A 12817-nucleotide genomic window follows, 5' to 3' on the forward strand; every position below is an offset into this window, starting at 1 on the left:
CCTTTATCTTATTTGTTGAGATTGAAAGGAGATCTAGTAGACAAAAGGAACACCAAAGAGCTTCGAAGGATCGCGCGTAACAAACAAGATCGTGCGAGACAACAACATTTGCCAGGTCACTAAGCAACTGATCGATGAAAACGAAAGTTCAGCACCGTAAACAGCAACAAAACTGTACGAAAAAATGTCTGTTCTACAGATCAGAAGACACAACCGAAATCAGCTCCAGTAGCTTTGTATTCAAGACTCGTAAAATTTATTATTTCAAACTTTTTTGTTGACAAAGAATGCGCTGAAAACTGACGAAACTCCAACACAATTGGAACTGATTTTGTAAACTCGGTTTTCCTAACGGACTTCGGCTATTGTTTTGCTAATTTATTGGACTGCTTGGGTCAGGTATTTGTGTATGACTTGTTTATAATTCGAGGGTGATCTTTTGGGCTGATTTTTTGGTCGCAAAAAGTCGACTCATACACGAGTAAATAGGTATGTTAGGTAATTTACCTGGCTCTGCCATTTAGAGACTTGAAGAGACTGTGGAGCTTTGATTTCCATTTTGGGGATGACTTCTGTTGTAAGCCTCGCCATTTGGTTTCCTTAAAGCTTTTTCAAGCTGTTCCCAGAAGTAGGGTTTCACATTGCAGTTTTCCCAATCCAGGTAGGTTGTGTCTTGAAGAGCAAATGGTATTTCACAGTTCTTGTACATAACTGGTACAACCTGATGATATCGCACCCTGGAAAGCGCCTTGTGTAGCTCATGTGTACACCACTCACTTTTAATGAAGTCTGGGGAAAGTACTGCAATTGTTTTTTTACTGTAGCAAATTGCTTCAGTAATGTTTTGCACTATTGGTACACCAATAGCGAAAGTCTTAAAGTCAATACAGCACTCGAAACCTCGTTTTTCAAGCTCAGCATGAAGTTCTTTCACCCAGCCAACATCTTTGTAACAATAGCATATAAACACGTCATGCCTTGGTTCATAATCTGAAACAAAATCCAACCAGGTTTTTGATAAATGCACAACTCATGCTTAACCCACAACTTTTTTTATCTTGGAGTGTTATGTTCCACTCACAAAGGGAGAAGTGAATATCTCACAAATGCAGAGTAAAAACACAGAATGAAAAAACTATGTAAAAATTGAAAACAAACCTTAACAATGCAACAACACAGGTAAAATGATGAGGCATTAATGTAGTGAAGCAAAATGAATATGATTCAAGTAAACATCTTGAACATAAACGAGACAAATTAGCACATGGTTGAACTGATGTATGGCAAAAAATTAAGTAAGTGTTTTAGCATGTTGAAGTTGAATTCCTGAAAGAGGGCTGGGGTTAACTAACAGACTAAATAGCTTTCATTTAAGTACTTTCTTGCAAAATCATAAGCTGGGTATAGATTAGATTGTTGTGATAGACATTGCAAAAAGTTACTGAATACCTATTTCTGGCAACTGTTTCAAAACTTCAGCACACTCAGCATTCTCTATATCTCCATTCTCATCTAACATTGGCTGGCAAGGGAAACACTCTGGATTATGGCTGTGTCTTGAGGAAGAGAACCACAGCCAACGTTTCTTCTTTGCAATAAATAATGATAGAGGTGCTACAACTATGATAATAAAAAAAGCACAAGCCACGCCTATCATGACAATCTGACTGACATCTTGTGATGTTGCAGCCATGTCTGTTGTGGCAATCTTGGTGACAGCTTGTGATGTTGCAGTCAACTCTGGTTAAAACAAATGGATAATAAAATGAGTAATTTGAATTACAAATGTCAAAAAAATTTATATTTTTATGAAATTCAATCACAAGATACCATTAGGGTTCAAAGGCCAAATGAAAAGACCAAAGCACAAGCAGTGGTTACAGTTTCATTTTCTTTATCTGAATGGTTAAAGAACCAGGTTGCAGACCGTTTCTTGAAACAGATTCACAAAAGCAAGTAGGGCAAAATGCTCTTGTACTTTGATTTACAGATCCATGCAGTACCCTTACTTGTAATACTTGGATCTACCTGGACAGTCAGCTTCATATACATTTGGTTGTATACCACTTGGATTCTTTGATGAGTTGGTAAGGAAAGGACATGGTTTACAGGCCTGTTCAGATGTCTGGCTAATGTTTGGCTGGTATGTTCCCTGAGGGCATGGAATGCGATCACGTCTTCCTGGAGGGCAATAAAAACCTGCTGGACATGGTCCTGCAATACAATTCAAAACAAAATTTACCTATAGCTTGTATGTCTGTTTTCCCAATGTACACATAGTTTAAAAAAGGTAAAGGAGGGAATTTCCTTGAGCTTTCTATTGAGAAAATAAAACATATATACAATTGAGCTAAAAAGGTATATCTATATGGCTCTGAGCTAAACCTTGTATGGATTCACCATTTGGTGGCCAGAAAAAAACAGTTGATTAGTCCTTGGAAATAAAATATTCAAAGAAAGAAAAGTGTACTTGAGAATTCAAGGAGAAGAAAATAAATTCATATCGGACAACACTGAGAATGTTTTCCTCAATTGACCCTAGAGCATAAACATGAAGTAATAAAAAAATCACAACTTCCTTCATATTATCCAAACACAGGTTCCCAAACTGGCACCTCTCACAAAATGCAAAATCAGTAGCCAAAATTTTTCTCTACCTGCCATGATGACCAAAATGATTTCTGAAGTAGAAATCTTGAACTTGCATATTTTGTTTACCAATTTCAAGTCTCAAGAGAATTTCCAGCTTTACTGTTTGTAAATTATGCGTACAGTACATACATGCATACAAATATGCATGTAAATGAGAGGAAAGTTAAGAATTATTATTATAATTAAAAGAAAGCTAAAGACATCTTCTGGAGTGCTGGTTTGTGAAACCCAAAGAGTAAACTTTTGAGATGACAAAGGAAAATTTGATCTTTTGTGCATGCATGGATCATAAATATCATAAAATTTTGTAATGCAGCTGGAAGACACCAATAATAAAGAGACAATAAAGTATAACCTGGTGAATATTCCTCTTTCTTCTCATTTCATTTCTTCTTGAAACTGTATTGATTCAGTGAGAAGAAATTCCTATTTGGTCACTCCTGAGATTGACAGGGTCAAGCCTAGGTGTGCTAAAGAGGTCTCCTGGATCCAAATATCAATTCTCTACACTGTCTATAAATAACTTTTTTTTTTATAAATTAAGGTCTTCCGAGATACTTGTTTTAAGTTTAGATGTTTCATTTTTGTCATCACCTTTCTGCTTGAAAAATTATGGATTAGTGTTGGAAGAAACTACTCACTATTTGCACTTGGGAGTGAAAGGATTAAATTAAGGGAAAAATCCCTAAACAATTAATTGTAAAAACTGTGATATTGCTTCATTGTCCTATGGGAGCTCAGTTGGGAGGAATTTTCAGAGCTGGAAAACAACCCCCCTTGAAAATACACATTTTTAGTTTCAACAGTGTCTAACCCAACTCTACTCCCTTTCAACTCAGCCCAATATTCTGTTGAGGGCTTTTCAATTCTTCTCTAGTTAATGAAAACAGCTACATTTATTTCCAAATCATGAAAACAGTGAAATTCCCTAACAGATTTCCAGATCAAATCCACACAAACAGATGTTTTAGATTTACAATATAAAAGTCAGGAATGAGAAATAGTCATCACAAGTAGGAATCAGTCAATCTTATCTTATAAGACCATTAACTTCAAGCATGACCAAAATGAATACCAACACACTCACAAAATAGCTGATGAGAACATATAATTAATATTAATAGCAAAACTTTAAGTAGAGGATACTATTTTGCAGACATGTATTTCTGAAGGGAAGCAGAATAAGATTGGGGGTTCATAAAAATTAGCAGGTGATACATCACCACACAGAGTAGATGGTACTGTGTAAAAAAAACCTCAATAGATGCAAGAAAGAGTCATTTACCATACCAACTTCAAGAAGAAATGTTTTTGTTGATTTCCGTCCATATTTGGAAGCTTTACATGTGTAGTTTCCTGCATCTTCCATGGTGACATTCTTAATTTCCAGATGGAAAACATAGTTGGGAGGTTTAACTATTACTCTTGGCTTGAAATATTGATACTTCTGTAGTTCATCATCCTCCTTTACCTTTATGTCATTCTTCAAGAAATAGCCACTCACATCATCAAAGCCTTGGATTTTACAAGTGATGTTGACTGTAGTTCCAATGTAAGCTGTGTCCAAACCATCAAGTTTTGCATACTCTATAACTGGGCCTCTTGGTACTAAAATTAAAATAGACAACTTTGTAAGAATCAAATGTTACTCAAACCTTTTCCTCGTATTCAAAGCCAAGTCAATGTATTCAATGATAATAGATTTCATTGTATTTAATCCTGCAGTTCCAGTCCATCAGCACCAACAACAAAATGTTTTGAAAGCAAATTTGATGACTTTTTTCAAGCAATTTTAATTTTTTCACTCTTCTACATTCATAGCTCCCTAAGATTGAATTAAAACCTATAGCCTGTACAGTAAGGTCAATGCAGAAAGGTTTGTACAAAAATTCCATTCTCAAATTAAACTGATGGCTGCGAATGTTTCAACCAACAATTAAATGCAATTTACCAAAATTTGGTTGTCTCACAAAAATTTTACTCAGCAAAATAATAAGGATTTCATAGCCTACACCCCAGTACTTAATGCAGCAGTAAAAATATATTAAATCTGCATCAATCTACTTTCAAAATTTTTCTTAATGTCTGTTCCTTTTTCAGGTTCTAAAAATAACTTTGCTAATTTCTTTACTTTCTCACAAGTTCCATTATCCAGCTGAATGCACAGATGACATTATAACTCATTTAATGTCTTAGGAAATAGAATACATGGCCACAGCCCTGCCACAATAATTACCCTATTTACTGAAAGGTCTGCCACAATTCTCTGCTGTTCTTTTTTTTTTTTTTTCCAAAATCTACTATCATCCGTCTCCAACTGTTCTTTGCTTTCACAGGCAAAGAAGAGGTCAAATCTCATGTTTGGTCAAATCTCATATTTGTTCAAATTCTGTGTTTAAGTGTGCTGATGAGGAGCATCAATTTAAAATGCATTAGTTTGCTTTTAACATGTGTCAGTCTTATGAGATCATTTCATATGATTGAAGACAACAGTTTTCTAAACCAGTCTGACACACAATAGAGAGATAACTCTAAATATAGCACTTGAGCCTACTCAGTCTGCACCATGATTTAAGGATAATAGTTTTTCCTTTAAATTTAGGGCAAGCTGGCAGCTACAGGCATGTGTTATACTTGGGTCTTAGTTGTGAGGGGAAAAGCTTGCTCCAAAGATTATATTACAGACCAGGCATGGTTACCTACCCTTGACAATCAACTTAGCTGCAGCTGAATAACTGACAATCAACTTAGCTGTAGCTGAATAACTTTTCCCCTTCTCATTTGTCACAACACATGTGTAGTTTCCTGCATCCTCTTCTGAAATTTGTGTGACATGTAGACTTTGTTTGCAGGATCCAAATTTGTATTTCTCCCTTTTCAGTTTGGAATCCAGAGAAATAAGTATGCCATTAATCAGCCATGTTACATTTGCCGCAAAATTTGAATAGACATTGCATGTAAATCTGTGGCTGCCATCCACATATCTTGTTATGGTAGATCCAGAGGTCATATTTATATAGGGGTCTGCATCATCTGAGGGGTGAGGGGATCCTGGAATGATTCCATTATTACAATTTCCTGTGTCACGTCTGTGCCTTTTTGATGAAAAGTACACTAAATAAGAAGACAATCAATCAATTAATCATTATAATTAGTTTGTGAATTGGATAGTTTGCAAATAACTGAATGATTTAATATTATTTCAAACTAAAAAAGAGTTGGTTCTGATAATGTATGAAGTTAATAACCACAGGTTAACCTGACTTTGCTTCAATATCCACAATTAATGACACAATTCAAAAGCCTAGGTTGCTCAAGAAACCCTTCTTTGCAATACTGAATATAACTACTGCAATTACTCTTTGCATGCAACATACCCTATCTGAAATAATATCTTTCAATAATACCCTTTAACTGATTTGTTAAATTACTTTTTACTGATTGGACATGCAAATGACCAAGAATGTTACAAAATACACAAGGCAGCTAGGCATGCAAGGCATAAAGACAAGCTAATTAGACACAATTTTTTAATTAAAAGAACCCTGAGGGATTTCTTTGTGACTTAGCCCTTCAACTCCCATGAGTGACCAAGACAGAATTTCTCCTCACAATATCAATACAATATCAACCAGATGAGTGATGAGAATAAAGAAAAATTTTAATTTGGGATAATTGGTTAATCCAATACTAAACTCTCTGACCTAACATTGTACAAATTGTATGGTTGACAGTGAGGAGAATTACAAATTTGATCTGGAAATTAAAGAATTAAAGAACAATGCTATTTCATCCTATTTTACTTACAAATTGTAAATTAAAGTGAATCCTTTCATGCTTTACAAATTTCTCTTAATGCCAATGTAACAATAGCTTTCTATAATACTACTAAATTATGAAAAAAGGATTAATCATGAACTTATAAACATCATTGCCACACAATGCATGATGGCCCTCATTCTGCAAGCATTTTCCAGCTGCAAAACAATACTTAACTATAATATTTTTCATGTATTTCCATCTAAGGAATTTTCTTAGAAGTCTTTAAAAAAATTTATTTTGCAATGGCTTGCATGGCCGACATGTCTTGCATACCTTGCCTCGCCAGCTCACATTTTGTAGCAACCCAGAACCAGGTGTGTTGATTAACACACAACTACTGCACCAGTGTTGCAAAGCCCCAACAGAACTCTGGTCTTGACCCAATTGGTTTAACCCTCAAACTCCCAAAAGTGATTGACATGAACCTTCTCCCCATTACATCCATATATTATTCAGCAAACAGGTGATGAGGACACTCAAACTTATCAGGTAAAAGCTGCTATCTTGATCTAGCGCCATGATCTCATAACGAATTTACAAGGAAATGTGAGGCAGCCAGAGGAGGGAATTAACAATCTGATCTTGGGAATTAAAGAGTTAAAAATTATTTTATGCTGATGCTTGTGGATAATTTTAAAAACTACTTTTACAAACATTGTTTAGTGAAACACTCCAACTCAACCTCAGTACTCAAACTTAAACTAATTTTACTATCCCTTAGTTCAAATTTTTCCTGATAATTCTACCTTTAACAAACAACCTTGATAGATAAATGCTTATGTGTCAAAACAAAGGTGATCAACATGTTTCAATCTTTAATTGCAATTAATATGAATGTGATACCCTTTGTTGAAACAAATACATTTAGCTAAACTTCCTGCACTTAATGTTCCCATCAAAAGGCTTTTATAAAACAAACTAAATGTACAAAAGTGGTCATTGATTGTATTAGAATGGTTAAAAAACATGATTCTTAAATAACTATAAACAGGATAATTGAAATTCAATGCCTGAACCCTGATACCTTGAACCCCAGCTAAGTTGGACCATTTTCTTTCCCATGGGAATTCAAGTTAGCAAGGTTCTATTGTAAACTGAAAATAGCATCTTCAGGAGCCAACACAGATCTGAACCACAAACCAATTTGCTTATTTCATAGTCTGCTATTTGCACTTGTCCTTCATTGAACCTGTCGTTTTTTGGCTATTTATTGTGTTTGCCATGGCAAAAAAAATAACATGTTACTTGATACATATTATGATTTAGACAGAAAAGAATAAGTTCTGCTGTTTGAAACCAAGATGACAGATTTGAGGGTAAACTCGCTTTCCTTCAGGGGGTGAACTCTTAAAAGGTGGTAGGGGAAACTTGCATTGGGTGAAACCTTCAGATACCTCTAAGATTGACAAGCTTCTAAACTGCTTGATCAGAGACAAAGAGACTAAGGTCATAAGAGGAAACGAAACAACTGCCAACTTCAGAAAGATCTTGAACATTAAGCAAATTCTCCTTGTCAGGGTTTTAACCATTTATCACCTTGAAGTGAAAACATGTAATTTCACTATATGATTCCAATAATATGTTGTCTCGCAAACAAGCCAAGAGAACCAACAAGCTAATTGGCTACATGACAATTTCTGCTTTGCCTAGTACACAGGAAATATTGGCAGTCAGTAGGAAGAATTACTGATTGGATCTAGGGAGTTTAAGGTTTTAAACACCACTGTGCATATGTTCACTTTCCTTGGGCATCCTCTCCAGGGAGATATTAGGGCCCAAGAGAACAGGCTGAACGAAAATTAAAGCTTCTCTAAGGAAAAGAGCATACAAATTGGTGTGTGCATTTTTACAACGAATAGATTGGGTCACTCAACCAACCTTACTCCTGCATTTGTATTGTACAAGAGGTATATAAGAACAATGAATGCCTCTCCACTTTCATTTATGATATTGAAATGTTTAATATTTCACTATGTGAAGAGCTGATTATAGTCTTGAATCACAATAACAATCCAAAGAGGGTGTGACAAGCAGCCATACTGTAACTCAGAAATCCTGTGTGCAAATTTGTGCCAGCAAATTCACCACAGCAATAATTTTGGGGAAAAAATTCTGCATGTATGTATATGAAACTTCCATACAAAGAACTCTTTAACCCTTTCACTCCCAAGCTCAAAGTGATAATTAATTCTCCCCTCTAGCGGCTACACATCTTGTAACTTAGTAACAAGAATTTAATGTTAGTTTAGGATTAACACTTCTACCTCGGAAGACTCTGGATTATCTGTAAACTTTTAAAGCTGATTGCATTAAGCGTAGACTCCATGTAAATATATTTTAAAACATATCTTATTAGATGTTTTGGTATGTAGTATCGCTGAATATTTTTACGAGTTATGCCGTATTTTGACTAGACTCCAGGGTGTCAAAATACAAACAACGAGCGCTACTCCTCCTCCATCACTTACTTTACCTTATCTCTTTATTTATTATAATCATGTTTTTTTTTCGCAATTCTTTAAGCTACTTTCTTTCGAGGGTTTTGAGGTGATATCAAATCAATTAGTAATCTTGGAAATATAATTTGACAACGGAAGTTTCCGGATGAAATCAAATATTTAGTGTGACTTCACGATACTAGCGGAAAGGCGTTAAATGACACTCCTTGGAGTCTTTGCCTTACTACTGCAATGAAATGGTAGCCCTCCTCCTCGACCACTTACTTTTCCAATTTCACAACCAATTTGGCAATACAGTCCACTAGATGGCTGAAAAAATTTATCACAAGAGATCTCCACAAAGTTAAGCTTAACAAATCACATTAAAGTAACACCGTAATTCAATTATAAAACTTAAATTGCACTAAAATTGCAACAAACTCACCTTTTCCACACTCCCCTGAGTATAAAGCTTTCCCTCCGCAAACTTGAATTTTTGGATCGTTTTGATCACTACACGTTACCACAAGCACATGGCCACTCACTCCTCGCCTGTCCTTGCAAGGACAAACTACCGTCTGGTTACGGCATTGCGATCTCTGTTCCCATTGTTCCGATACAGCAGAGGTAAATTCCACTCCGCAAAAAACAAAAAGTAGTAGAAGTTCCTTCGCAATCATAGATTAGTTCACTTATCTGGATCTCATCAAAACCTCTCGGAAATACTGGAAAGAGTTAAATAGATTCCCTTCTGGGCCTGCTCGAATTTCGAAATGGTTGTAGATAAATACTTGCGTCTCGTAGAGAAATCTTGCTAAAAATTCCAAAATACACTTTCCTCTTTGGGATCTGAAGAAAAATGTTGACAACGGTGGTCGTAGAAGATAATTAAGCACAAGTTTTTATGCACGTTTATTAAATACTCTTCTGCAGGGGCCTGGAACCAGAGTAAATACTTAGAACTGATCAGGCAGATGGCAATCTCAAAACCAGAACGTGACTTGAAAAATTCATCGAGGTAAATTGAACTAGGAAAATTAAAATGCTTTCACCTGCTTGTCCGCACTTTTAAAGAGATCAGCGATACGACTTGTGGAATGAGCGACACAAACACAGCGATACGATTTGTGGAATGAGCGACACAAACACAGAACTGACGAAGTATCGAAGAAGTTCGTTTAATTGTCTTAGGCGGGACCGGAAACCTGTTTAGTTTTGTAAGAGGGTGTGTGTGTGTGTGTGAGTGACCATTTGAAGAGCTCTGAGATGAGTGTCCGAAGCATGGTATTTGTCGAGGTCTCTGCTTCCACGAGCTTTTAAGAGCCATATAGGAATATTGACAGGAGGAGTAAAAAGGTTTCTCTTGAAACGATGGGAATGCCTCCCCCGGGAACTTGTAAAACCAACAACGTAGCTGAAAATGACGTAAGCGATGCTGTTTTTTTTTACCATTCGAAAACAAAACTTTTGGTATGTTCAATTTCATTCGCATTCAATTTTCTTAATATTCAGAATCGAGAATGGTCGATTTTAACTGTAAACATACGACATTGGAACTTCAGGTTTTTTGTTTGGTTTTTTTTTGCTTGTTTGTTTTTTTTTAGGTGATTTTTCGTCTCCTGTTAATGTGTACTTTGAGTTTCAATATCTTCAATTTGCTCTTTTTCAGTTTTTATAGATTTTGTTCATATTTTTCTTTTCATCTGTCGGTTAATCTCTTGTTTTGAAATGTACCAATTGCTGCCCTATTTTAATCAATGATCGCATGACGCCAATTCATGTCGCCCGTCTGTCGGAAGCAACCCAACGCTATTTGCGTATTCAGAAGAAGAGTACCTCAAAACTTTTCGTTTTTGAAAACACGCTTGTTTTGAGAGACAGGCCCAGCAACCAGCGTGCAAATTCCCATCACACGAAGCTTCTTCACGGGCTCTAAACTCAACCGACCATGCTAGGATCTGCTGAGATCCTAGGCAAAGTATATCTTGACTCGGAAGTTGGGAAGTCTCGAAGAGCTGGATAGTTCTAAAGTGAGGTAATAAACCGTAATCAACAACTAACGAGGGCGTTTAATAACGAATTCCACCCCCATTTCAGAATTTGTGCGTCAACGACGGATTCATTTTTTTCCTTGATGTTTCGTGACATTTGATCATTAAAAATAATAATGGGGTGGTAACTTAAGATCAAAAATAAATATAGAAAGAAATTAGTAAATTGAGAAGGTGACCTCAGCTTTCAAAACCAAATGGCGTTGAATACATAAAAGGAATTATTTTCATTGATCAGCTGTCGTATTTCGCTTTTAAAACTGAGAAAGAGATTGGGGAAGTCGACCCTATTATTATTTTCAGCTTTGTTAAGGCCACGATTTTCATTTTCCCACGAGATTGACCCAAGTTTAAGAGTTATGAAGGAGTGCCTTGGATAAAAAAAATTTCTAATTTGACAAGACACAACTTTGAATGCAAATTCTTCTAGAATCGTGATGCTATCATGCAAATTTAACTTGGAATTTAAAGTGTGTTGAGGCAATCGCGGGAAGGCGTATAGCAAGAACACGAGAAACACGCACGACGTTTTTCCCATATTGAGTCCTATAAACATCTTTTATTAGACACCCAGCTTAGTTTCGATAGCGAAATATAACGAATACGTGAGACAAAGTTGAGCAACAAGGAAATCATGTAGGAATAGGCACGGGGCAGCGGGCGTATATTGATCTATATTGAATTCTGGTAGCACACGGAGTATGGAGAGCTTCTACCCAAAAGAGTGGTAGAGAAGTTGAACGTATTCGAAATTGATCGATAACTGTCAATGAAAAACCCTGATAGGAAGCTTAATCCACAGGTGAAATGTGGCTATTTATAGAAAACAATAAAAAAATAGATGCACAAAAAATACCGTTAAGAATTTTGTAATTATATCGTTTAGAGTTAGAGGAATATAACTCTGTATTCGATAGTTTACATGAGTTTTGTGTTCTTATTGTTTGCCTAGGACAGCGGCCAGCAAAAAAGCGGTTGCTGGGGCGAAAAAACGGCGGACGTCAGGCAGCATCCACAATCACCATTTATCTGGCCGCCTACTCTTTCGCACGTCGTTACCATTTCCCTGGAACATTTTAAAGTGGGTAAACTGTACCAGTCTTGGCTGTTCGCGATTGTTCGGACCGCTTTGATCTTGCATCCTGAGAAATGTACCGAGCCTGAGTAATGTAGTGTATTTCTTGTAATTCTAATAAACATACAGGGCATTGTTTTGTTATTCAAGACATGTCTGTAGTAAGGAAGGCTTGTCAAAAAAAGGGGAAGTCGCGAAGAGTTTGGCTAATTCGATTGAATTCTTTAGTGATGAAAAAAGGGAGAAAAATAGGAACAAAGTTGGCCATTATCCAGTAATGTCAGCTTGCCGACCTTACGCTCGAGCGATATCGCCGAACGATTGCTTTGAGTGTGAAGCTCACTTCCGTCGAGTTAACCTACGAGTTTCCATCACTGCACACTTTCTCACAGGCTTCAAATGAGCGAAGAACTTCCATACTTTTCCTTAGCGTTTCCACGATCTTTTAGCTCAAAGGCAAGAGCATAACAACGAAGTAAGACAGGTCAGTAGAAATTCGTCTCAGCGACGAATGTTTGGAAACCAGAAATATTAGAAGTTCAAGTCTCTAAATTAATCTCTCTAGGACCCTCTCACAGTCGCAACTACACGTTAGAAAACTCTCCGAGGATACTTTGTAGTGAAGAAAAGAAAATTAGAAAATTTGACGACTTTTACGGTTGTATAACCATTTCTTGACGAAAACAACTTTTTGATAGTTTACTGTATGGTGATTAGTATTGCGAGAATTTTTCTCTAGGGCAAGTTTATTAGAATTACCGTGTAGTGTCCCTAATATG

General features: G+C 36.3%; 1 protein-coding gene and 1 long non-coding RNA gene across 4 annotated transcripts; one reads left to right on the top strand and one right to left on the bottom strand.

The window, feature by feature from the left end:
• Positions 1-511: 511 nt before the first annotated feature.
• On the bottom strand, positions 512-10067 carry LOC136277875 (uncharacterized). Of its 3 annotated transcripts, XM_066160665.1 has the most exons (7): positions 9965-10067; positions 9358-9761; positions 5356-5766; positions 3943-4260; positions 2029-2214; positions 1450-1740; positions 512-990 (listed from the first exon to the last, which is right to left on the bottom strand). In XM_066160665.1, exons 2-7 carry the CDS (start codon positions 9590-9592, stop codon positions 521-523), a joined length of 1911 nt encoding a protein of 636 aa, XP_066016762.1. In that variant the 5' UTR covers positions 9593-9761; positions 9965-10067; the 3' UTR covers positions 512-520. The 3 variants fall into 3 exon arrangements, with proteins under 3 accessions (XP_066016762.1, XP_066016763.1, XP_066016761.1); XM_066160666.1 differs by lacking the exon at positions 9965-10067 and having other exon boundaries at positions 5725-5766; positions 9358-9942; XM_066160664.1 differs by lacking the exon at positions 9965-10067 and having other exon boundaries at positions 9358-9941.
• A 470-nt stretch (positions 10068-10537) lies between these two features.
• Positions 10538-12187, top strand: LOC136277876 (uncharacterized). The gene is made up of 2 exons (XR_010716059.1): positions 10538-10947; positions 11916-12187. It is a non-coding gene; the product is annotated as an uncharacterized lncRNA (long non-coding RNA).
• The last annotated feature ends 630 nt before the right edge of the window (positions 12188-12817 follow it).

This window comes from Pocillopora verrucosa, chromosome 13, assembly GCF_036669915.1.
Source record: "Pocillopora verrucosa isolate sample1 chromosome 13, ASM3666991v2, whole genome shotgun sequence".
Classification (NCBI taxonomy): domain Eukaryota; kingdom Metazoa; phylum Cnidaria; class Anthozoa; order Scleractinia; family Pocilloporidae; genus Pocillopora; species Pocillopora verrucosa.